A 27823-nucleotide genomic window follows, 5' to 3' on the forward strand; every position below is an offset into this window, starting at 1 on the left:
AAATGCCACATTTCCCCTTTTCTATTTTAATAAAAAGAAAAAAGGAAACAGGTTATAACTAACATAAGAAAAACTATATACAAAAGTATAATAACTATATATAATATATACAAGTAATAAATACCTAAACAATGTCTAGTCCATTTGTATTTGACAAATTCAGAGAGAATAATTCCATTATCTATCCTATTTTGGTAAGTCCAAAATGTACCTAATTCACTTTCTATCCTAACTAGTCTTCAACTATAACTAACTAATCTTCAACTCCCCTCAGAGATCCAAGAAGGAAAATAATATTACCTAACAAAAATAAAAACAGAAAGTGCACGCAAGCAACTTCCAAAAAATTTGTGAGTTGACAGAAACAGCTAGCTGCCTGGACAGTCACCTGAGGTTTCTCGGCAGTGTTGGGGTATCATCTTCAGCCTATAGGCTTAGCATATCTGACAAATTCATTTGTGAAGTAGGATGTACACAAAGACAACAGTTCAACCTCACACTGGGTGAGGGCAGTCCATGTACCAGAAACACCTGAATTCCACTATTGTCATATCATGATTCAGGATTTTAAATTCTGGAAATTGTTGATGGTTTTTGAATTCAGCTGTCCATTCTTCTTGGCTGTGTATATGTGGCTTCATCTCAGCATCCCGTTCTTCTACACATCCCTCTATTAAATGCCAGTCTACTACCGAGAGGCGTGAGCTTAGTTACTCTTCAAGAATAATTGTGTCAGCTGTTGTTCCATTGCACATCAGAAGCCATTGGCCCACTGCCTGTTCAGCTGCCTTTAAAGAAAAGGGCACTGTAACTTTTCCGGATTGCGAAGGCTGCTTCAGGGAAGGTGTCATATTGTCCTCGCCTCAGAAGATGCCTTTGATAAAACCATAACCACTCTTGTTTTGGCAAGAATCAGCAGTCCTTTGTTTCATGCCCTGTCTGTCCTGTTTGTCAACAGTTGATTCGAGGATACTTTGTTGTCCAGTGGCTAACTTTTGCCACAATGAAAGTTAACTTCATATGCAGTTTCCTCAATGCCCATATTTTCTCTGAAGTAGATTGGTACTGCCAGGAGCCGACATGTCTCATAGTCATAACAAAAGAAAAATTTTCTAACTTATTAAAACATTTTAAATGCCATATTCTGTAGATCTATGAAGGGTTTGAAGATGACCTGTCTATCTAAAACATATCTGCTCAATTTTGAAAAAATATCTAATATGACTACAAGTTCTATTATAATGTTTACCTACTAACTTTCATTTCTTTATACCCTAATAGTTGGTAATAATAACATTCAAGAATCAGAAAATTGCATTACATTGTTAAATGAATGGTATAAGTACAATTAGAAATGTACATATAGCATTTTCTAACAATATCAATTTCAATATATATATTTTGTATACAATATAAAACAATCCAATCCAATGTAAAGCATTTAAAACTAGTAATTGTCTTTTTCTTTTCTTTTCTTTTCTTTTTTCTTTTTTTTTAAACAAGAACCTTAAATCTAATCTCCCTTGCTTAGCCCTTTTCCTAACCCTTGACAACAACTTGTAACCAACCCCCCTAAACAAAGAAAAATATCCCAGACCCAAAACCCATTAAAAAGACAAAAAACCACCCGCCCCACACCACCTCTTTGGGAATGTGGGCATCATATTCTTAAAATTGCTTCCTGCTGGGTATGGGTGAAGTTATCTTTATCCTGAAAGAAAAATTTTAGGTTAATTGTCAAATTCTAGGAAAGGTAACTATATCCTTCATTATCCAGTCTGTGTATAATGTCAAAGTTCAGGGTTTATCTCAAGTCCTTATTCAAGTAGTCTTTGAGACTGGATCATCTCAGCGAGCCATCTCAAAATTGCTCTGAGTACTTTGTAGTCCAAAGCTGATCTGTAGATGATGTTTGTCAGCTTAATGATATTATTATTGTCCACATGGAATTGTTGTTGTTGTGGGACCCCCATCTTCTTCCTGGAGACTTCAGTTGATGTTTTGTGCCGTGGGATAGATGATTTGTCCCTTTTCTTCAGTTGTCTCATTTGTCTAGTGTTCTTCAGATTCCTTAACCTTCATTCTCCTAAAAGACAAAAACAAAAACCTTTCCCCAAGACTAATTTTGGGGATGTTCCTTTTTGGCAAGTTATTATCTGATTAAATGAAAAGGCATGTGTTACTGGTATAAGTTAGTTTAAATTGGATGTTCATGCTGGTTGATGAACTATCACCTCCTCTAATTAAGAGGTCTCTCTTGTTCAAATCGAACCTTTATCAATTTTGATGGTACCCACAGCTTATCTTCTCCTGTAGAAACAAAAGCAAAACCTTGTCCCAACATAACACATACCCTGGTTTCCATTCTGAGGTCAGCACATCCTTAAAGTACATAGGCTGATTTAATTCTGTATTTTTTTCTATTATCCATTGTCTCTCTGCAGCTGTTTTTCCTTTCTCATTGGCATTAAGAAAATTCGAAGTTAATAGAACATTATGCAGTCTATTTCTGGGGGTTTTTGTTACTCCTTTCTGTTTGTTTAGCATATCCTTTAGAGTTCTGTTTGATCTTTCTATAACTGCTTGACCTGTAGGATTATGTGGTATGCCTGTAATATGCTTTATATTGTAATAAGCAAAAAACTGTTTCATTTTAACAGAAACATATGATGGAGCATTGTCAGTTTTGATTTGTGCAGGTATACCCATGATGGTCATAACTTCTAGCAAATGAGTGATTACAGAATCAGCTTTTTCAGAACTCAAAGCAGTTGCCCATTGAAATCCTGAATAAGTATCAATGGTATGGTATACATATTTCAATTTTCCAAATTCTGCAAAGTGAAACACGTCCATCTGCCAGATTTCATTCCTCTGAGTACCCTTTGGGTTACATCCTGCTGGTAATGGCGTTTGATTATAGAAGGAACAAGTAGGACATTTCTTTACTATTTCTTTGGCTTGTTTCCAGGTTATGGAAAAAATCTTTTTTTAAACCTTTACTATTGACATGATATTTTTTATGAAATTCTGAGGCCTCCAGCACATTTCCTATCAATAATTTATCAATCTCATCATTGCCTTGTGCTAGAGGGCCTGCCAGACCAGTATGGGATCAGATGTGAGTTATATATAAAGGATGACTCCTTTTCCTGATTTTATCTTGTAATTGAATAAATAGTGAATTTAATTCTGAAGCATCAGGGATAAATTCTGCAGTCTCAATATGTAATACTACTCTTTCAGCATACTGAGAGTCAGTTACTATGTTGAGAGGTTCTGAAAAATCCATTAATACCAACAGAATAGCATACAATTCTGATTTTTGAACTGAATTATAAGGACTTTGAAGTGGACTTTGAACCACTTTACTTAAATTTTCTGATTTGTAACCTGCCTTTCCTTGTTTGTTGGCATCTGTATAAAATGTATGAACTCCAGATATGGGTTTTTCCCATACAATTTGAGGCAAGATCCAATCAGCTCTCTTTATAAGATCAATTCTATTGCTTTTGGGATATTTTGCTGTTAATTTCTCCCAAATAATTACTGCAAGCTCTTTGCCAAGGTTCACTTTCTGTCCATAATTTTTCAATGTCCTCCTTGGTTAAAAGTATGACAATTTCTGCTGGGTCTATTCCTGCTAATTGACGAAGTCTCAATTTTCCTTTCCAAATCAAGTCAGAGATTTTTTCCACATAATTTTTTAATTTTTTATTGGGTTTATTATGTAAAAATATCCATTCTCATATAATATCTTCCCTCTGCATTAATATTTCTGTAGGAGAATGCCTAGAAGTTAAAATAACCAAAATGCAATCCAGCTTTGGATCACTACGATCCACATTCCCTTCATGTACTGTTGTCTGTCTGTCAGTCACCAAATCCTTGCCTTCCTGACTACCCAAGCTCCGGTCCCCCTATGGTCATGGTACCCCCGATGGGCCAGTCCATGGCAGGTGGTGCCTGAACAGGGACCTGGGACAGGTAATTCTTTCCCTCTTCTTTTTCTTTCTTTCAAGGTTTAGGATCGGCTCTTGCCAGGAAGCTTCAGTTCCCCCGATAAAGGATGATCAGTTAAGGGCAAGTAACCTTAAGGTAACATGGGGCAACATGAGTCAAAACAGGAAAGTCTGTTTATTATATTAAGGCTTGCATGGATGCCTCACCAACAGCTGTCCAAGGTATGACATATGCTACAGCTATGAAATGCTGTGGGATGGTCTCTATGTCAAGTGTGTTGCTGATTGGTCAGTAAATAAATCACTGATTGGCCATTGGCTAGGCAGGAAGTATAGGCGGGACAAGGAAAAGAATTCTGGGAAGTGGAAGGCTGGGAGGGAGACACTGCCAGCCGCCATCAGGACAAGGAAGATGTAAGGTACGAGTAAGCCATGAGCCATGTGGCAAAGTAAAGATTAATAGAAATGGGCTAAATATAAGAGTAAGAGCTAGACAATAACAGGCCTGAGCTAATGGCCAAGCAGTTTAAATAATGTAAGAGTCTATGTGTTTATTTTATAAGTGGGCTCTGAGACTGGCGGGACTTGGTGGCGGGAGCTGGAGAGAAATTCTCCAGCAACAAATGGCGTCCAACGTGGTGGCAAGAGTTTCCACCTAAAAACTTAGAAAAAAGATTCTAAAACGGAACTAAAAACAGCTTCCTAATTGTCTCTCTCAAATAAGCGGCAGCTGCCGGTTTGAGCTACTGGCGGGTTCCTAATATGCACTCTCGACCTGCAATATGGTAGGAATGAGGCCTCTACAAGTAACACATTAAGCTATATGATGGATTTAGCCTTTGCTAATACAAAACAAAAAAAAGAAGTTTCTGGGCTACACGCTGCTTGGATAAAAGCATAGACCCACGATAGCTCCCAGAGCTGGCGGTAAACGTAGCCATGTTGGGAAGCTGAAATGGGCGGAGCCAGCAGCCACAGCTGCTGCAGTTTAAGGCAAGAGATTCACAATAAGACAGATTCAGATGTAATAATTTACAATGTATGTAAAAGATACGTAGGCTTAAAAGAGACAAAAAAAATGATATATAGAGTTATAAAAACATACATAATTTTAAAAAATAAAGTCTTTAAAGAGACAGTAAAGGTAATATAAAAAATAAGCCACGTAAAGATGACTACCACACAGAGAATCTGGATTATGTTCTCTTTGATATTCGTAACTACAAAAAAACATTTGATTGTAAAAGCTGTTAAATTATGCCAAAATGTATATTTTAAAGGTACCTTGACTTCAAAATTTGGATATAAGGATATGTTGCTTTGGAAAAGAGTCTCTGCTCTTGTTTCCACAGAAAGCCAGAGACTATGGATTTGTTCCAGATTAAGATACATCAGGTTTGACCAGCCAAGACCCCCTGAAAGGTCTCCAATGACACCATGGCCCAGATGATTCAACATCCAGAATGGTTTCAAGTCAACTGGCTCAGACGATACACTCTCATGGACTATTCCATAATCCTAAAAATTTTCTTTGTATCCCCATAAGATACAGCGCCCCCCTCCAGCAGGAAATAGTAAGAGAAGCTACGCCCAAATTCCCAAATATACCAAGCTGGCTTTAGAGATGGAATTGGCTCACTCCCCCTCTAAACCCAGACATATTGCTCAAAAAAAAAAAATGGTTAAGAGATTCTTATGTCCCAAATCAGAAGAGCCCTCTGGTGTGGGACAGAGAAAAAACAATATTTTTATTTAAAGCAGGTTAATTATAAATACAATCTCTTTCTAAAAAAAAAAGGGAATAGTTTAGATATGATAGGATGAAAGGGTAGATTAATGAACCTACTTTTAAAGAGTAACAACTTGTTTAAAATGTTTTACATTACTATAGATTTTAGTTTATTGATACAAATTTAAACTTAATTTTGTTATACTGTATATATATTTCTATTCTTGTTTGAGGTATTATGTTTATGTAACTCATTTAAAATTATAATGGATAATTAAAAAATAGATTAATAATTAGTCATCTATGATAATCATATTTGTAGCCATGTTAGTTAAGTCTTCTAGGTATACATAGTTATATTTCAGATAGATAGGTAGTCTTCAAACACTTCAAAGACCTACAGAATATGGCATTTAAAGTGTTTTAAAAATTTAGACTTTCTGGACAATGAGACATGTCTGCTCCTGACAGCACCGATTTACTTCAGAGAGGAGGATGGGCATCGAAGACACTCCATACGGAGTTTATCTTCACCTTGACAAAAATAGCCATTTGGGCAAGAAACTGTTCTTGCCTGGACTGCCTGATCAACTGGACATGCAGGACCCATACAAAGGTGACCACTGAACTTTGCTTGACAAAATGGTCCTTCAGGTTCCTGCTTTGCAGAGAAAACTGCCAGACATTCTACAGGACACAGAGAAAAATGAATAAGAGACTCTAGGCCTGTGGGCTGAAGACAGATGCCCCAACTTTACAAGAGAACTTTGAATGACTGTCCAAGCTGCCAGCTGTCTCTGTCTACCCTACAAGACTCCTAAAAGTTGCTTATATCCTTCTCCATTTCTCAGGTAGTAATATATCCTTCTGAGGTCTTTGATGTGGTTAAAGACTAGATACTTACAATTTTCCTTAGTTATAATAAAAGATAAGTTAGATATAAAACCTTAAACTTACAAATATAAGATAGATAGGATCTCTTCTTTAATATTGTAACTGTAATTCTTGCTTGATAATTGTTTTGTTATATGTAATTTTACTATGTTAAAGTTAAAACCTTCCTTTTTAAGAAAAGAAAAAGGGGAAGTGCTGTGGGATGGTCTCTATGTCAAGTGTGTTTCTGATTGGTCAGTAAATAAATCACTGATTGGCCATTGGCTAGGCAGGAAGTATAGGCGGGACAAGGAAAAGAATTCTGGGAAGTGGAAGGCTGGGAGGGAGACACTGCCAGCCGCCATCAGGACAAGGAAGATGTAAGGTACGAGTAAGCCATGAGCCATGTGGCAAAGTAAAGATTAATAGAAATGGGCTAAATATAAGAGTAAGAGCTAGACAATAACAGGCCTGAGCTAATGGCCAAGCAGTTTAAATAATGTAAGAGTCTATGTGTTTATTTTATAAGTGGGCTCTGAGACTGGCGGGACTTGGTGGCGGGAGCTGGAGAGAAATTCTCCAGCAACAATGAAAGGACAGAGATTTAGTGCCTATGTAAAGAAAACATATGGGGGGCAACAATAATCAATCCCCAGAACCCACCTGTTTCAAGTGTGGACAAATAGGCTACATACAAAAGACATGTACAGAACAAGACAACAAGGACCGTAAAAATACAGCTCCTGGATTATGTTCACAGTGTCAGAAAAAGACACTGGAGAAATGTATACAAATCCAAGTTCCACAAAGATGGAACTCCTTTAACAGGAGAAAAAGGGTTTTAAGAGCCTCCTTGATAAAAAAGTAGATGAGGAACTAGAATGGGATAAAAAAATAATAATTATAAATAAGTTATGGGCCATAAAGAGTTTTAAAAAAAGACTCTTTATAGATATAAAACAGAACTATAAAAGGTATGGGCCATAATGAGTCTAAATAAAAAAGATTCATTATAGATATAATACAACATATTCAAAAAAATTAAATTACCAGTTCAAGATACTAAAAAAAAATTATGCTTTTATTTCCACAGAAAAAAATAAAAATTTACATGGTTTTGGTCATTTGAGTTCTATGGGTTACAAATATGTGTCATCATTTAAAAAAATTGGTTTCGAATTATTGTTGGTTAAGATAAAATTTTAAATAAATAATTTTTTGATTTAAAAAAACAGTTTAAGATATAAAAATTTAAAGGCTTAAACATGTCATGAGGGTTTGAATACGTGATATTTTGGGTCTGAGTAAGTATTTTGAGACATAAAAATATGGAACTTTAAAGTCTAACTTTAAAGTTTAAGTAAATTACGAGGTTTAAATAAAAGTAAAATTTATATAGGGTCTAAGATATAAAGGTTTTAAATATAAAAATATAAAAAATGTTTTAAAAATATGCAATATAAAAACAAGTTATAAAGGGAAAAAGATAAAAAGGCTTAAATAATGATTTAAAAAAAACTTGAGATGTATAAAAAAATAACATGTTTCAGATTTCTCTGTCTTGCTATTCTACTGTTATATTGAGACTCCAAAGTTTCATAACAAAATACCATTTAAAATTTTTGTCTCTTTAAGAAGGTTCTTACAGGCTTCGAGAGATCTAAACCCACCAATGCCCATAGGCAAAGACAGACTTCAAAAAAAGTACTATCAATCTATGATTTGTTTCCCCGACTGCCTATTTCCTTGAGAGACACATCTTTTTTCTCTCTCTGAATACTGGAACTCCCCTTTATTATCTGCCAAAACCATGCACTTAAAATTTCCAAATGTACACCTAAGAGAAAAATTTCCTCTTTAAAATTTCTTAACTTCATGTTCTTTCCATTAGTATATATTTGTTCCAACAGATTTCTAATCACTTAAAGGTTACAGACTACTCAAACTACTGCCTAAACGTCCCTAGCCTCAGATGGTCCTACATCACCTGGACAACAAATAAAACAGTCTACTCTTCCTGGACTTGTGGTGGTATTGTGTTCCCCAAAATATTGTGTACCTTAATGAACTTATCTGGGGTCAGAGAACAGAAAAGCCACAAGACACTTAGGCTAGAAAACGTTAGCACACGCCTTTAATCCTAGCATTCCAGAGACAGAAATCCCTCTGAATCTCTGTGAGTTCAAGGCCACATTGGAAACAGCCAGGCATGGTGACTCATGCCTTTAATCCCAGAGAGCAGCCTTTAATCCCAGGGAGTGGTGGTAGAAAGCAGAAAGGTTTATAAGGCGTGAGGACCAGAAACTAGAAGCATTTGGCTGGTTAAGCATTTGCCTGGTTAAGAAGCATTTGGCTGGTTAAGCATTCAGGCTTCTAGCCACAGTTCAGCTGAGAACCATGGGATGAGGACACAGAAGCTTCCAGTCTGAGGAAACAGGACCAGCTGAGGAATTGGCCAGGTGAGATAGCTGTGGCTTGTTCTGCTTCTCTGATCTTCCAGCTTCACCCCAATACCTGGCCTCAGGTTTAATTTTATTAATAAGAACTTTTAAGATTCATGCTACATGGACTTGGTCAACATTCCAGCCTTTTGGGTCCCCAACTACGCCCCAAGTTTCAACAAAAAGTAATAAGATGATTACATCACCCCTTATCATTCATTTATTAACAAAGGGCTGGAATATTGATTTCCTAACCTGAGATACACGGTTGAGATGCCTATTTAATATATGCTATCAAAAAATAATTACTAATATTCTCAATAGGCTAAAAGATTTATTGCTACTTTAATTTTGGGCATCACTATACTCATTACTACTATGAGAACTGTTGCTGCATTAATTTTAGGCATATCTGCCTTAATAGTTATTATTACCACCTTTGCTGTAGCTACCACTGCCTTAATACAAAAAATTCATACTGCTCATTTTGTTAATAAATTAGATAAGAATGTTACCCTGGTTTTGTCAGAACAGTCCCTTATAATAAAAAATTAAAAACAAAGATTAATGTATTAAAAAAAATGATACTGGCTCTTGGACAAAATTTGGCTAATATTCAAAATAGATTAGAGACTAGATGTCATACAGCATATCAGTATATAGTCAAAGTTAAGAAAAGGTAAAAAAATCATCTACAAAGAGTCTAAAAAGATTCAGATACCACTCATGACATGAAAGCTTTACAAAAAGATATCACGGCTATAAATAAAGCTCATTTGGAGACTGGCTCTTTGAATGCCTTAGCTCATGATCTTGAGTCAGATGTCTGTTCTCTTAATCCTCTAGATTGGACACAATACTTTACATTCATTGGGATATTGATTCTTATTTTTCTTTTGGTTGTGCCATTATTTCCTTGTCTTTTCAAAATTATCCTAAATTCCCTACACACAATGAGGCATGATCTGTTAGAGCTGCGTCTTAAAAACAAAAAAACCGGGAAATGCCACACCAACTCCAGTGTAGTCCATGTGACATAAACAATTATGTCAATAATAGCGGACGGGAGATACGTGTATCACGGGACTAAGCTCCCTGGAGGTCCCTGGCAGAGTGCCCGTGTTATGCCTCCTTCTTGAAGGAGACGTGCTTCACAGATCATGAGCTCTCTGAGCTATGGGTTCTGTATAACTGCTTTCCTGATAATGTTCTAATTAATCTATAAAACACAGCCAAAACTAATAAATGCTTGGGTTGTGAACTATGGAGAAAAGGGGAAGCTGGACATGGACCTCATTTAGATACAACAGAATGAGCTATTTCTTAAAGACCCCAAGCTGCTAGATAATAAAAAATATAATAATTCAGACACTTCTAGGAAATGAACACTCACCTACTAGGAATCCTTTAGGAATCCCAACTAAAGTGATTTATGACAGAAAATGTTATCTCATAGGAGACAGATGGTGGGCCCCTCTGTTGAGGAAGTTCAACATGAAAAACTTAAGGACTACAACAGAACTCCTTCCCCTTACAGGAGTAAAAGTACAAGAGTCCATATTTCAACAGGTAAAAAGGTTTTATATTAAAGAGATATATGGTAAAAAACTAAAAAAAGACTTAGGGAGGATCTATAACATCCAAATTGGCTAAATGGGTCATGAGAACCAAAAAAGTAGAAGTGCATAATAAACTAGAGAGCGGCTGAGATAAAGATGAAGGACTCAGCTGCAACTGCAAAGAAGCCTTCACAAGTCTAGGAACTGTACTAAGTTTAAAAAACACAGACTGCTCTTTGGGTCATAACGTTCTTATGGGTGAAGGGATATGTCTAGCGCCGATTAATAATTGTGTGCTTGCTGTTTTTTAAAGATGATGTAATTGAATTATTGCCAAGCTCTTGTTGCTCCTTGTATGACTTGATAGTTTTCTTTTCTGTATATAAACTACTGATTTGCAAAAGTAAAATTGCAGCAGATTCAAACCACTTCTGAAAGTGTTGTCTGTCTGTCATTCGCCAAATCCTTGCCTTCCTGACTACCCAAGCCCTGGCTCTCCTATGGTCGTGGTACTCCCGGTGGGCCAGTCCGTGACAATGTACTTTTTTTTCTACCAAGGCCAATTCTTTCTCAGCTTCAGGTGATAATTCTCTTGGACTATTTAAGTCCTTGTCACCTTCTAAGGTTTTGAACAAATTATGCAGTTCATCATTTTTTACCCCAACAATAGTTCATAGATGAGAAATATCTCCAAATAATCTTTGAAGGTCATTAAGAGTCTGTAGTCTATCTTTCCTAATTTGCACCTTTTGGAGTCTAATTTTTTGTAGCTCTATTTTATATCCTAAATAGTTAATAGAATCTCCTCTTTGTATCTTTTCAGTAGCAATTTGTAATCCCCAGCAAGGCAAAATTTTCTTTACCTCTTCAAACATTCTTTCTAAAGTATCTGCATTTGAGTCAGCTAGTAAAATATCATCCATATAATGATAAATTATAGATTTAGGAAATTTTTTACGTACCACTTCCAATGGCTGTTGTACAAAATATTGGCACAGAGTTGGGCTATTCAACATTCCCTGTGGGAGGACCCTCCATTGAAATCTTTTAACTGGTTGAGAATTATTATAAGTAGGCACTATGAAAGCAAATCTTTCTCTGTCTTTTTCTTGTAAGGGTATTGAAAAGAAACAGTCTTTTAAATCAATAACTATGAGAGGCCATCCTTTTGGTAACAGAGTAGGCAAAGGAATTTCAGATTGTAGAGAGCCCATTGGCTGAATTACTTTGTTAATTGCTCTAAGGTCTGTTACCATTCTCCATTTACCAGATTTCTTTTTAATAACAAATACAGGAGAATTCCAAGGGCTGGTTGATTCTTCAATATGCTGAGCATTTAACTGTTCTACCAGCTCTTCTAAAGCCTGGAGTTTCTCTGTTGTTAAAGGCCACTGCTGAACCCATACAGGCTTGTCTGTTAACCATTTTAAAGGTAGAGCTGTTGGTGTCTTTGGAAGATCATCAGTTGTTGTGCCCTGCTCTTGTATAATATGGATGGCTGGTGAACACTCATTAGAATAATATCTTCTAATATTTCTCTCAGAAACATGTGCTAGTTATGATTTGTTTCTGAGATTGGAGGGATGTTAATCTGAGTATTCCATTGTTGCAACAAGTCTTGACCCCACAGGTTCATAGCTATGTTAGCCACATATGGTTTTAATTTTCCTCTCTGTCCTTCTGGACCTATACATTCGAGCCATCTTGCACTCTGTTTCACTTAATGTCCCAATTCCTAACAGTTGAACGTTTACCTCCTGAAGAGGCTAAGTTGGATGCCAAAATTCTGGTGCAATTATGGTAACGTCCGCACCTGTGTTTACCAGACCAGACAACAAAATACCATTTATTTTTATTGTTAATTTTGGTCTTTGTTCATTAATAGAAGTTTGCCAAAAAATTTTCTTTATGATTTCTCCTGAATTTTCTATTCTCTCTGTTTCATCATCCTGACCAGCATAATTTATTCCAATAGGCATTTGGTTATTTAATTGCTCTGAGTAGGGGTTTCCTCGACGACTGCAGGAAAGGTTTGAACTGGATTTGCTATGGGGGCCTGCATGAGGCCCCTCTAGGAGTTTCCCAAAGACTGAGGCAAAGGATTACCTTGCCTGTCCCTTGTTGATCTGCATTAGTTGGTCCAGTGTTTCCACTTACCACACCTTCTGCATACTCCAGAAAGACGGGGCATTCTGTTGCCATTGTTCCTTGAAGAAACATTGTTTCTAGGAATGACCTGTTTACAGTCCCTTTTCAAATGTCCTTGCTTTCCACATCCAAAACATCTAACATTCCTCAAACCTTTTGAAATTGCTTCTCCACCCACAAATCATCATGGTCATGATACTCAACATTAACCGTGTCTCTAATCCAATCTTCCAAGGGTGCAGATCTTGCCTTTAACGGCCTGATTATTCTTTTGCATGCTGCATTCGCATTCTCAAAGGCCAAAGATTCAATTATTATCTTACTAGCTTCTGAATCCAGGACCATTCTCTTTACTGCTAAAGCCAGTCTTTATAAAAAATCTGTGAAAGATTCTTTTGGTTCTTGTATAAACTTTGTAAATGACTCAGTTTTTTTTTTCCTGGTTCCTCAACTCAGTCCCATGCATTCAAGGCTGCTGTTCCACATAGAATTAGGGTTTGGACATCATATAAACATTGTGCTTGTACTGAAGCATATTGTCCTTCTCCAATAAGCTGATCCTGGCAGACTTGTATTCCTTTATCCCTCCATTGTTTTTCTATGTTTTTAGCCTCCTCCCTGAACCACATTTGCCACTGGAGACATTGTCCAGGTTCCATAACAGCATGTGCCAGCTCCTGCCAGTCCTGTGGTATAATCCTATTATATGTTGACCAGGAGTTTAACATTTGCTTTACATATGGGGAATGCATGCCATAAGATACTATTGCCTCCTTAAACCTTCGTAAATCTAACATTTCAATTGGAGCCCAAATATTTTGTTTAGTCATTTGATTAGGCAACTGCTGTACGATTACCAGATAAATTAAGGGTGACTGTGTGAAAACAGGCTTTCTTTCTGTAACCTTATGATCCAATCTTGAAACAACTTCACTGTTAATTTCTTCTGTCTGAATTTGAATTTCTCTATGATTCATTTTTACAGGTTAAACAAGTTTTTGTAAAACTGTTATCCTGGCACTTAAATTGACTATCTTTTTAAATAGTAAAATGAGGATAAGCATAGTAATAAAGTGCATAATTCGATCAACATTAATCTTCTCATATAGTTGTTCCATTGTCAGACTGCCTAACATTTCAAAGCAAGCCCAATTTTCTTTCAATGTACACATAAAACCCATTTTTTTTAATGTGGAGAAAATTTCTCTTCTAAATAGTTTTCTTTAAAATATCTGATATGTTAAGTGACTTACCAAGTCTGTGTAGAACAGTAGAAATCCGAGGGAATTTCAAAACATCCCCCTAGTGTCTGAGGTGTGAATCCAGAGAGAGAGAGAGAGAGAGAGAGAGAGAGAGAGAGAGAGAGAGAGAGAGAGAGAGAGAGAGAATAGCCACAAGTTCTGCCTAAGAGCTTGAATCCAGCCATGTGTCCCGCTTGAGCCTAGTCAAGCCTTGGCTCTGGCTTCCTTAAGCTCCGACCACGTGCGTTGGCTTTACAGGCAGGGGCCCTGTTCGACAGGGCAGGCCTGAGTTGTTTGTAGCACCGGCTTTAAGCTAACCGCTTGGGGCTACAGTCAGTCTGGCCTGAGGCCAAGCCGACCTGGGCCCGGGCTAGGGAGCCGGCTACCCAGGCAGGAAACCGGACCTGCCACCAAGCCAAGTCAAGCAGTTTTTAATGGATTCTTGTCATGTTGGGCACCAAATGTAGATGTAACCAACCATCTTATTAAATAAGAAACAGAGAACCAATGCAAAGAAGAAAGCCAAGAGATCAGAGCTAAGAGCCTTACCCACCTGCTGCAGCTATCCTCTTCAGCAAAGAGACCTCTCCAAAAGAGACCTACTTTCTGTCTGTTTGTCTTTATATAGACTTTCTGTTCTGCCTTCTCATTGGTTGTAAACCCAACCACATGACTGCCTCATCACTGCCTGTCTGTACAGACCTCCAGACACACATTGGAGCGTGTGTCTCCAATGCTGGCTGTATCCTTGAACACACAGAGATCTACCTAGCTCTGCCTAACAAGTGCTAGGTTTAAAGGCGTGCGCCACAAATGCCCAACTCTCCTATGGCTTGCTATTAGCTCTGACCCCGGGGCAACTTTATTTATTAACATACAATTAAAATCACATTTCACTATGAATAAAATACCACCATAATAGTTTCCTTAAGGAGTATAAATAAGTAGATGTTAATACGTTATATGTGAGTTTGTAAAGTGTAAATGTTGAATGTGAGTCTAAATGCTTTGCAAGGCAAAATACGTTATATGTGAGTTTGTAAAAAAGTGTAAATGTTAAGTGTGAGTCTATGCTTAATGTGTATAGTGAAAAAACCTGAGACACAGAAGGTAGTTTCCTAGTAGACTGCAAAGCAGGCAGTCTGAATGGTTTCAAAAGCTCCAGAAGCCGCTAAGAAGCCAAGAATGGTGGATGCCAGAAGCAGCACAACAAGGCATCTGCAGCTGAGATCTGTGGAAAATCAATGCAACACAGAAAAACCTGAGGTAACATCAAAAACGGTGCAGTTTAGAATACTACTCTACCTATAAAGGTCTGTCTGTGAGGACAAAAGTTGCAGAGATGCTTGTTTGAATTAAAATTGTTAACTGCAAAAAGTTTTGGTTGTAAAACGTCTCTTCATATTTGGAAGTGAAAGCCTGATACCAGCATTTACTTTTTTGAACTTTTTGAACTTAAAATAATGAGATAAGACTACAAAAAGATTTTTGTTATGGATTTCTTCATATTTGGAAGGCTAGTACCAGAATTTATAATTTGAATTTTGGGACTTAATGAAATGAACAATAGATTTCATTGCAATAGGACAATTTTGAGTTTACTTATAGTAATGACCTGGAACTGTTTTCTGGAATTGGGTTAAAAATGGAACTGTTTAAATGAAGAAATTTATTGTTTCTACCTAGACTAAAGATGCAGTTTTGTGCATGCATATATGCTATTAACTGGTGATTCATGAATTTTTTATGGAACTGTTTATTTAAAAATGGAATTACTTTTGGAACTTGTTTTGTGTTGCAAATGGAACTGTTTAAATGGAAAATTTGGGTTTTCTAACTAGGCATGAGATTTTGCTTAAACAATTATAAAGAAAAGGGAGAGTTAATATTCCTTAGCCTATTTAATAAAAAAAAAATTGTTTGAGTGGATTAATGTAATGTTTTGTTAGTAAGAAATGCAAATGGGGTATACTAAGAGACTACTTTTAAAGTGTAAAGAGTTTTATTATGAAACTGCTTTTGGATGTTTTGCTAAGTTTTCAAAGTGTTAATGGTTAGATTGAGAATACTGCATTTCAATATGGGCTTATAGGAATTGTGTAAGTTTGGGTTCCTCTAACTAGGTTTGAGATTGTTTTAAAAATTATAAAGAAAAGGAGTTATGAGTGAATTAAGGTTGAATGTATGTTTGCAGAAATTATGTTTAACCTATTGTTATTAATGCACCCTGGTTTTGTGGAGTTAAGGAAATATTTAAGTTTGATGTGAATACATCAAAGTTTTTCCTATGTTGTTAGCAAGAAAATTCAAATGATTCTACTAAGAGTTAAAGTTGTAAGACTGAGAAAATTGTTAACTATATATAGCACCATATATGTTAATTCAGATGGTTCTGTTAAGAGTTTGCTTTGAGTTGTAAGATTGGGAGAATTGTGACTATGTATAGCAATATTTATGTTAACCGGTTAATGGTAATGATGAAGCTAAGGGATTCTTTAAGTTTGCAATTACATTAAGTTTTTGGTTTAGAGAGGGCTGGATGCAGCTAAAGGCTGCTGTAGTCACCTTGGACCTAATTCAAAAGAAAAAATGCCATCTTTATCATCCTCTACTCCCATATTGGGAGGTATAACAGTTATGGAGATTGCTGTAAACTATGAATAATGAGTTATTTCTTATATATTAAGAAAGGGGGACCTGTGGGAGCCCGTTTTCACGTTCCTTGTGGCTTTACCCAGCAGGTCCGCATAGAGAATGATTAGGACCACAGGCCTGAGTGCAGGTGTCTAAGATGGTCTGCACTTGGCTGTGCTGGGGGGGGGGGGGGGGAAGAGGTCTTTTGTTCCACCCCCTTGGCATCTGCATAAATACCCTGGGGCAGAGACAGTCAGGGCCCATTGGAAAAGGTTCCAGGCCTTCTCGAGGCTATCCTTTATTTTCTATCTGTTTATCTCCGCAATCTAGATCCTTCTATCTAATATTTCCTGCTGCTCACACTCAAGAAAACTCTGGGGAGCTGTGGGGTTGGTGGGTAAACACCCCACATAACACCAAATAGTCCATGCTAGATGGCTTCCCACTTGACTGACCCTTGGCCTCATCAAGGTATAGCTTTAATACACAGCTAGACTCCTTATAACATATTCTTGTGGCTCGCCACAGGCAGTTGTAATTATTAATCAATATCTGCCAACTACTATGAAAAACATGCTAAAGCTTGAGTATGGCTTGGTTCTATCGCAGTTGCTTAGATTATATGAGGATTTGGTTTGATCTCCAGTTCTGGAAAACAAAATATCTTGTTATTTAAGCTGTGACAACACATCTGTAAAGGTTAGAGTGTACTGAGCTTGAGGCCAGCCTGGGCAACATAATAAAGTCTTGTCTCCAAAAAATACTGACATTACACTAGATCACAAGACACAGACTATGTGGTAAACTCCACCAATGAAAAGACAAAATGTCCTTATCTACACATTGTATTTGGACACAAAAAGGGAGTAGAAATACACACAGATATCAACATTAGCTATATTCTGAAAGGTTGATATGATTTTTAGTGTTGCCACAATGATAAAAATCCAGAATCACCTGGGAGATGGACTTTCTGGGCATGCCTGTGAGGGATTATCTTCATTACTTTAACTAATGTTTGGAAGATCCATCATACCTGTGAGCAGGACCATTCCCTGTCTGAGGATCCTGGACTGTACAAAGAGAGTAGAGCATTAGCATGCACATATTCATTATTCTCTTCTGACTGTTGGTGGAATATAATCAGGGGCTCCAAGATCTAGATACCTTTGCTTACACCCTCTTAACTGACTAGGAGCTAAAACAAGATTTCCTCTCTTTGGTTATATATATATTGTCACAACTGAAAAAGAAACTAAGGGGGCTGGAGAGATGACTCATCAGTTAAGAGCACTGACTGCTCTTCTAGAGGAGCTTCGTTCAATTCCCAGCATCCACTCTGCAGCTAATAACAATCTGTAACTTCAGTTCCAGGGGGATCCAACTCTTTTGTTCTGGCCTCTGACTGCATCAGGCATGAACATGATGTACAGAGTTACATGTAGGCAATATACTCATATACATAAACAAAAATAATTTCAAAAAAGCAACTAAGAAAGTGGGCTTCTTTCTAGTGACATCATTTTTTACTTTAACATTTCACACAGTGAGCACACACTACTCTAATTAAATAAAAAGATAATAACACCAAGATCTCCCCCCAAAAATCAAAACGAAAACAAGTATTTATTCAGTTCCTAAATGGAGTTGTTCTATGGTTAATACAAATATGCAGGAAAAACCATCACACCAGAAAAGAGCAATTTATTTTATTACATTAAAAGGTAAAACCCATAATATAACCACACAAAGTCAGACAACTAGAAATGCAAATACCCAACTATCACACAGAGAGAATAATGGCTTCTGTCATTAATATGCAAAGAAGCAGAAGTCAAAGCAGGATACAAGTTTCACCTATTATTGTAGGACTACAGGCTTTCTTTCTTGGTGTTATGGTTTTCATTTATAGGCTTGTTGACTTTGTTTTCTAACTTTAGTATGTTATAGTAGAGATAGAGTGAGGAGAAAATGGAGCTGTTTTAGATGACATGGCATTGAGAGACTATCCTATGGGAATACTTTGAAATACATAAAAACATTCTATTCACATAGTTGGTCATAGCATTATTTATAATACTGAAAGTTTGGAAATAACCTAAATTTCCAACAATTGAAGGAAGGTTAAGAAAAGTACAACAAAACTATGCAATAAAATATATTACCAGCAATATAAAATATCTGCAAAAGTCACTAATAACCATACATAATGTTTAGAGAGAAAGAACAGAAACTATATTATAAAGAACATAGAGGATCAAGAAATATAAAACATTCATACCCTAAACGGACAAGATATTAAGTGGCAATCTCAGGATAAAGCACTCAGACATTTTCTCGCCTTTTATTTTATTTCTGATTTCCAATTTTTCTATAATTAACACATCAAATTCATAATGAGAAAAAAATGCTTTTTAAAAGTTAAGTAAATAGCAGATTTTTTAGACATGTTCATTTTCCCCCACAATATAGTCTAGAGAGTCCCAAAAGCCTCATCCTCTAAGCAGTGGGGGCAGGGGAGCCAGGTTATGAAGAATGGCCATGAAGGTGTTGGAGCAAAGAAGGGAGGCACAAGCTAGAAGGGCCAGGGAGGCAGGGATTGGCAAGGGAAAGTCAGCCAAGGAAAGGGGCATTGTGGAGCCAGGGAAGACTCTGACTGCTCAGCGGAGGTCTTTCTAGACCCTTAATAGGCACTGACGGTGTTCTCAAAGGGCAGGGTCAAGAGAGATTTTTAGGAAGACACATGGATTCCTTAAGGAACAGGGGTGGAAAAGGGTGGGGAGGTAAATTATTTGGGAAGGGGAGAGAGAAGGACAGAGGCAATGGCAATGAGAATGAAAGGAAGAGGCTGATGGCCACAGCAAACTCCTCACTCTATGCCTAAACAAAACATGGTTTGTTCATTATGGGCAAATGCAGGACAGTAGGAACCTGCCAATCATGGCCAACAAATATAGCTCAAATCCAGGGCAGCTCTGTCTAATAGAACTGTCTGCTACGATGGAAAGGTTCTAAGTCTAGCTACTGAGCACTTGAATTATGATGTACCAAAAATTGTTTAAAATTTTATTTCATGTCAATGAATTTAAATAGTCACATATGTCTTGTGGCTATTAAGTGGATAGCACCACTGGGCTTATGACTTCATAGGAAGCAGAATTTGGAGGGGGTTGACACTAAAACTGTGCTTCAGGAAATAAAATAAGAAAAATGAAATGTATATACTATGGTCAAACAGGAACAATAAATGGACATAAAATAAAAACCTGTGTCAAAATCTGTCTCCATAACTGTGGAATAGGAGACAAAGCTAAGTAAAATAAAAACAAGCTGTGAACAACTTCTAAACTAAATTGCAAAAATGGTACTGAGTGAATACAATGAGGGTAATAAAGATAAAGAACAAGAAAAGACTGAAACAAATCATCTACAAAAGCCAGTTTCTAGACAAGGCAAATTTGGGGATCAGGAGAGATGAATGGGAAAATCAGTCCCCAAATACAAATTACTGTTGCCAAGACAGTCATTTAATTGCTCAAAAAAAATCACTGTACTATCAGCTACCTCTCTACTATAGGCCAATTACCAAAAACAATCTGTCTTTGAGATTTTACAAACTTAAAAATAACATCTTGGCTTTTGGGTTACAATTTAATATATGACATTAATTTATTCTAATTAGCTATTTGCTATATTTTGTTTTACAGACATTTACCTTGAAACACTGAAGCATTTTTAAGGAGAAAATTATTGAAATTACTCCTTTAAGACAAGACTAAATACACTGTGTGTTGGAAAGCTGTTGACTACTGATAATTGAACAGTTTTTAGCATATTAAAGAACTGACTTTTCTTTAACAGTAATGAAATAACATTATCCCTACTATATACCTTTCCTGTCACTTTCATATTTAGGGAATATGCAGGGAATACAGAACTACATTCTGAAAATTACTTACACCCTATTAATGAAAAGTTTCCACAAGCCACATGAAAATTTACATTTCATAAATTCATGCTTTCTTTACCAAAAGGTAGAAGTAAAATAGCTCCTGCCTCCAGAATAAATGGGTATCTGCAATTCTCTAAATATGAATACAATTTTGAATGTATATTCAAATCATGGGTATAGTTATATTTTAAATGCTTTTTATTGTGAATAACAGACTTTTTAACAGATAGCCACTGAGTTCAAGAGTTACGCTATTTACTAACAAATTATTATTTGGACCAGCAAGTACTGAAACAGTTAACTGAATTTCTTACCTTTATCTATACTTTACTAAGCATTATTATTTAATGAAGGAATGCTGCATTAATAATCCCATGTGTATTTTACTTTTGATTTTTAAATCTGTAGTCTTAGAAGCAAAAGTTGAACATAGACCACATAGTAGTTGCTTCTAGAATTACTACTTAATTTCACATTTGAGAATAAATGAGTCCCATGTTAACATGTTTTACTACAATGGGCTACCTAAGATATATGGTTACTTTTTGAAATGCACTAAATTCGACAAGTAAATTATTTCTTGAGTATAGTATTTTTGGCTGGCATTGGATTTTATATACAAAGGTATGATTGCATTCCAGTAAGTTACTTTGTACTTATTTAATCTAAGCTATGAGTGCTTTTAAAATGGACGAGTTTCAGCCTAGCCCAAATCCAATGATTGATTATAACTTAAGAAGAACTAAATGAAAAGACTCGTCTGCCACATAGTCCTAGGCCAAATTGATGATGCATGTTTTGATTGCTCCCCAATCATGTTACATCTAATACAATGGGTAGTAAAAGATAACCATCTCTAATGTCACCTTTCACAAGCCAGAAGGGGGCAAGGGGACACATATGTGTCCTCTTTGGCTGGCAGAACTCAAGGCTTCAATGAGTGGGGAAGACCTCCATGTTGGGAGTCATTATATACATTGTGATCCTGCAATGGGTCAGAATCCACAAAATAAAGTTCCCCTGCATGGATGTCAGAAAAATTAGCCAGAAATTCAGCAGGATTAAAGCCAACCCACACAGTATACCTATAGTCTATGGTGCGTATAGAATAGCCCATGATCTTTATATCTTTTAAGCTTGGCTTGTCAGAATTCCACTGAGGGGAATCTGAAGGCCGCGGGTACTGACTATAGGCAATGGACTCCTGGGGATTACCAAGGAAGTGTGGATCCTCTTCCAAGTCATGGAGCTGCAAATGCTTCTGGAGATTCTGGCCTTCTCTGCACAGCTCAACATGAAAAGAAGGGATGGGGCATCGAGGAGGAACTTGCAGTCCCGCAAGTCCAGCAAGTGTGGGGAAGAGAGATACAAGTTCCACAAGGTCCACGATGTGCCTACCTGAAACAGGAAGCAGCACAGCTGGATCTAGTACACTGCAGAACCAGCTAAACCAGAAGCCTGTCTGAGCACCAACTGTTCCCCATTTCGTTTTCAAATATAACACCCAATTTTTAGCAAAAGAAGTTTAGAAATGCTACCTCTCCAGGACTTCTCTCTTCACTAATGGTCCATTCAATGTAATGAGATATAAAATTAAGGTATTTCCAGCCTGTTGGAAGCATTTTTAAACTACTTAAATTTTGGAGCCAAATATTTGATCCTGACAAGTTTAACCAATTAAAGCTCTACCCACTATGAAAAAGTCTGCTGAAGATTACTCATTTCTAACTATTTGCATTTGATCTATATTTTCTTTTTAATGTAAAATACACAAAACATAAAATTCACAATCTTAACCACTTTTTAGTGGCAATTCATGTATTCACATTGTGTCAGCATCACTGTCACTTCTACAATTCATTTTATGTCTCTGTCCCCACCACCTCAGCACTAAAAACCCTTCACTAAAAACCAAACAACAGCTGTCCATTTTTCTACCACCATCAACTGATAATACTGATTCTGCTTTCTAGCACTATGAATTTGACTACTAGAGATATCTCATGTGAATAGTCTCAGACCACATTTGATCCTTTGTGCCTGGCTTATTTCACTTAACATAATGAGTACTCAAGCCTCATCCATTCTATAGGATACACTGGCATTTCCTTTCTTTTAAAGGATGAATAATATTATACTGTATGTATATACCACGTTGTGTATAACCATAGATTGGTAGCAGTAAACAACTGCTAGAGGAGACTGCCCAGCCCAGCTGTTTACAGGCCATCTCTTAGAAATGTCAAGCTCTCTGCAACTTATGTCAAGAACTCTAGGGACACAGCTTTTATGTGTCATCAACCATGTTGATGTGGGATTTTCAGCAATGCATCTACTTCTGAGTCATCAGTATCCCCTCACCCATATTCCTATTAGTGACCCCAATAAAACTCACTGATTCACCAAGTCGGGCTTTGGTGTAATTGTTACTTTGGTCTGTCATGGATTACCTTTCTGGGGATGAGGAGATGTATATGCATGTGTGTGTTGCATCTCCCTAGATAAAGCCTCTCATACAAAAAAAAAAAAAAAATACCACTATGAAAGTAGAAGACAATATGACCACATGTATACATCATTGAAAAAAAGTTGTTTACCCTCAGTCTAGTCAATTAAGGAATTAAGCAATTGAGGAATTAAGACTGTGGAACACTGCACAGAAAGAATGGTCTGGGTATTTGCCAAGAGGAATTCTAAGAGATGAGGAGGTAATCGGGTCATATAAGGCCTTGATAGCCATTATAAAGACATTTACTCCATGAGCTGGGAACACAGGAGGCTCCTGAGTAAGGCTGTATTTTGGAGGTTCTGCTTTTGGTTTTAACTTTCATCTTTGCAGTGCTAGGGATAGAAGACAGGGCTTCAGTCCATCCCAGACATGAACTCCACACCATTGAACTATATATTCCTACCTCCGCTTTGAGTTTGGAAATGGTTACTTGCAATACTATAAGAAGGAAACACTCTAGAGAACCAAGGGCACAAGCAAGGTGACTTCAGAAAGTTGCTGCAGCAGAAGAATGATGGCAGTGGAATTGATGAGAACAGGCAGAGACAGATTCTGAATGGAAAGGAGTATGCTTGCTGATGCAAAGCACATACGTGATAAAGAAAAAAGATGGACTAAAAAGACTCACAACTTTCTTTTATCATTATTGGGGACTGAAACCAGGGCCTTATGCATGATAGGCAAACACTCTACCATTGAGCTAGGTCCTGAGCCTGAGTTTTATTTTTTGAGATGAGTTCTCAATTAGTTATAGAGACTGGCCTTGAACTTACTCTGTATCTCAAATAGGTTTTGAGCATGTGATCTTCATGCCTCAGCCTCTGAATAGCCATGATTACAAGTCTCTGTCTACAGGATTTTTTGTTTGTTTGGTTTGTTGGTTGGTTGGCAGGCTGTTTTTCTTGGGGGAGTGGGAGGTGTTTTTGGTTTGGGAACCTAAATTACAACATCATTTCTAAGGATAAGAGTGACAAAGGTAAGAATGAAGGTGAATCAGTTTAAGTTCAGCTCCAGACATGTTAGATTGACTAGCCAAGTGGGACAAACTATTTGAAGTAAAAGTTGAAATTCAGAGAAAAGATGAAGACTACAGATTACACTTGGAAGAAATTGGATGACACTACAATACAGGGATTTCTAATTTGCTGAGTATCTTCCAACAAGTTTCAAAAAGGACTCTCACCAACCAGATTTGTCCCAGAAATAAAAAAATTAAACTCATGCCTTGAAACTCTTTAACCTTTCTTTTGGTGTTAGGAAAGACACATAGAGCATGAAACATACAAAATTAAATGTGCAAAAGGAAAAATGGATGATATAAGCAAACTAAAAAATCCAGAAAGGCCAGAATGAAGATCTAAAACCAAGATCAATATACATAGAAATGAACATGAAATGCAAGACTTAGGTGTTACAGATGGAGCCAGGGACCAGTTAGTCTAAAAAAGGGGCGACCTGATTTAGCATAGCTCACAAGAAAGCACTCTGAAAAGCCAACTGCCATTGAAGTATACAATTGGTGTCTGAAAGTACACTAGTCAGATAAATTAAGAATACAACTCTCAAGAACCTACACCTGCCACTTCACATGGGCAGGAAGAGTGCCTGGTTTTCAAGGCTTTGAAGGAATTGCATGTAGAAATCAAAGTAAATATCCTTTGCTGCTGGGGAGTACAGAGCAGATTAACCTGGTGTGTTTCAATAGGTCAATGAGCTCCAAAATGAAAAATATCTCTCAGTACGCACTAGGTCCCCCAAAAAAGCATGCACATGAAACATTCCACTCATATGTTGGGGAGACTTTGTCTCAGCAGTCTATAGCCACTTCCTCTAAGGTCTGACATGTTGTTGTCACCTCCAAACAGCCCTTCCCACCTTGGGAATGTCACTTACTCATTTGGCCCTCTATACTTTCCAAGGGCCCCAATATACAGGGGCCATTTTTGTCAGCTCTGACTCTGCCATGCATTCCCAACCTAGTGCATGGGAGATGCTAAAAAATATATGAATACTAAACAATATTGAAAATGAACTCCAACATACCACAAAGAGGGACAGCTTGTTGTCTGATAAAGTAATTCACATATAAACCAAAGGTACTCTCACTGCTAGGCATTGTCACTTCTGTGTGTTTATACCTGGATCCATCAGTTCTGAGGTGGGATCAAAAGGGTCCTGGTAAGGGAAGAGCTTCTCGCCTACTCCAGGAAGTGGGGCTGTCTTTCCAGGAACATAGAACATCAGGGGCACATGGGTAGTGACATCAAAATTGCTGTATTTGGCCCATTCTCCGTGTTCACCTAGGGCCCACCCTGGGCCATAAAAAGCATACAATGAAAGAAAATTAATAATATCATGGTTTGTTTACTTTAGATACCATTTCATTTCTCAATGTAAAGAGCAGAGGACACCAAACCTCATAACTTCAGGAAATTCCTCTAGAATTATAAAAGGTAATTTACAGCTGGGCAGCAGTGGTGCACACCTTTAATCCCAGAACTCGGGAGGCAGAGCCAGGCGGATCTCTGTGAGTTCAAGGCCAGACTGGTCTACAGAGCAAAATCCAGGACAGGCACCAAAACTACACGGAGAAACCCTGTCTCAGGAAAAAAAAAAAAACTTAAATAAGTAAAGATAATAAAATAATTGAGAGAGAGAGAGAGAGAGAGAGAGAGAGAGAGAGAGAATTATAGACTTAGAATCCAGCTATAACCTCAGACTACTCTCCTTAGCAGCCTCCTACTTAGAAGGACTTTGAATAACCAGTGGCTAAGAATAGACATCATGTCATTGTGGATGTGCAAGGGCTCTGGCAATCTGTCCATTCCTCTGTCTGTAATGCTGGAAACTTAAGAGAGGAGTGTTCAAAGAGTCTGTAGGAGCTCAGTAAGAAGTCTCTCCAGACGATCACCTTTGTGGACTGGGTGAGGGGAAACCCTGAACCTCCACTCCTCTGCACTCTCCAGGACAAAGCAGCCTTGACCCAGTGGGTTTGTAGGGCATTAGTACAGAGGTCATGTTGTTCCTATGTAGCATGAAGCTAAAAGGTTGAGGGTTAAGAAGCCTAGGGGACCAGCAGTGGGACCTCAGGAGTCAGCTCTGGGAAATTTGACTGATGTGCATGCACAGACCTGAAAGGGACAAAGTAAGCTCTCCTATGGCATTCCCAAATATGGCCATTCTAAGTCCACAGGCCTTTACCAGCTTTAGTGGGCTGCCTGGCATCATCCAAGGCACAGCACTTAGTCTAACCCATAGCATTCAGTACAGAGCTGTTGTTATTAGTTCATGGCTAAATAAATATATTCTTTCATTATTCTTCTGCTAAGCTTCAGTCTAGGCTGCTATAACCAGGAACAAATATGTGAATAAATATAGAGACCAACAGACATTATGCAGAGTGAGAGACCCTGAAAATGGGATATCTCCATCAAATCCTTCCCCTCAGGTTTCAGAAATATTTTGGAAGAGGAGGCAGAAAGAGTGTTAAGAGCCAGAGGGGATAGAGGACACCAAGAAAACAAGGCCCTCTGAATTAACATGATGAAAGCTTATATGAACTCAGAGACTTGAGGCAATATGCACAGGGCTTAGACAGGTCACACCAGATCTTTGGTGTATATATAATAGCTTCCAGTTTAGTGTTTTTATGGGGTTCCTGAGTACGCAAACAAGTGGGTCTCTGATTCTTGTGCCTTCTCTTAGGCTCTTTCCCCACTGTTTGTCTTGTCCAATTCCAATGTGTTAATTTTTATTTTATCTTATTATATTTTATTTAATTATTATTCCTTAGAAGCTGTTTGTTTTCTAATGAGAGACAGAAAGGGAGTAGATTCAGATGAGAGGAGAGGTGGGGGGTAATTGAGAAGCATAGAGGGAGGGGAAACCCTAATCAGGACATATTGTGTGAGAAAAAGAATCTATTTTCAATAAAGGAAAAAATAAAAGATAAAAAAATGTGAGAAAGAAAGCCCATATCCCTGAGAGGCCCAAGGGTCTGTCTTTAGACAAGGAGGAAGTAGAGAACCTCCAAATAAAAGTCCTTCAGTTCTCTAGATTAGAAATAGGAGCTTCCTCCAAGAAAGAAATACTAAAGAAGGGGGGAAAAGGAAGGATAGTTGGATATATCAGTGGAATATATGTGACACAAAAGCAGAAGGAACCACATTGGTGGATGAAGGCAATCAGCTGGAGGAGGTGCAGAAGGTACAGGAGAGGGCAGCAGAGGGAAGGATTAATTTTAATACAGTATAATGACATATGTTTGATGATGCTGTAATGAAGCCTATAACTATGTATGCTAACTTTTTAAAAATGTTAAGAGGACTGGAGAGGTGGCTCAGCAGTTCACAGCACTTCCTGATCTTCCAGAAGACCCGTTTAATTCCTAGCATCCATGTTAGGCAGTTCACAACTGTCTATCACTCCAACACCAGAGGATCTGAAGCCCTCTTCTGTTATCTGCAGGCACTATACTCATACACACACACACACACACACACACACACACACACACACACACACACACACACGTACATACATAGTTTAAAAAACGTTAAGAGACACCAAAGCAAACCCTCTCTCACATAAATGCAAGGTCAGTGATGAAATCACTAAGATAAAAGATGTAGCACTTGCCTCCATTCTCACATATCCAAGATGGAGGGCCAAGAACAATTAAGTTGCTCTTAAAAGCTCCCCATGACACTGGACTCAGAGCACTACTGTTTTACACAAGAGTACACCCCTATGTATGTGGAAATTGTCCAAAGCAT

At 37.5% G+C, this 27823-nt stretch overlaps 1 protein-coding gene across 3 annotated transcripts in view; it reads right to left on the reverse strand.

The window, feature by feature from the left end:
* Ids (iduronate 2-sulfatase) overlaps nucleotides 1–27823 on the reverse strand; it is a 54542-nt gene that overhangs the window by 13491 nt on the left and 13228 nt on the right. For 2 of the 3 annotated variants that reach the window (XM_059250369.1, XM_059250368.1), the window contains exons 8-9: nucleotides 25187–25360; nucleotides 18274–21937 (exon numbers count right to left, since the gene is read on the reverse strand). In XM_059250369.1, the coding sequence (XP_059106352.1) occupies nucleotides 21465–21937; nucleotides 25187–25360 (647 nt within the window). In that variant the 3' untranslated portion in view covers nucleotides 18274–21464. Of the gene's footprint in view, nucleotides 1–18273; nucleotides 21938–25186; nucleotides 25361–27823 lie in introns of those variants that run through there. The other variant, XM_059250370.1, reaches the window with a different exon arrangement.

This window comes from Peromyscus eremicus, chromosome X (assembly GCF_949786415.1).
Source record: "Peromyscus eremicus chromosome X, PerEre_H2_v1, whole genome shotgun sequence".
Taxonomy (NCBI): Eukaryota; Metazoa; Chordata; class Mammalia; order Rodentia; family Cricetidae; genus Peromyscus; species Peromyscus eremicus.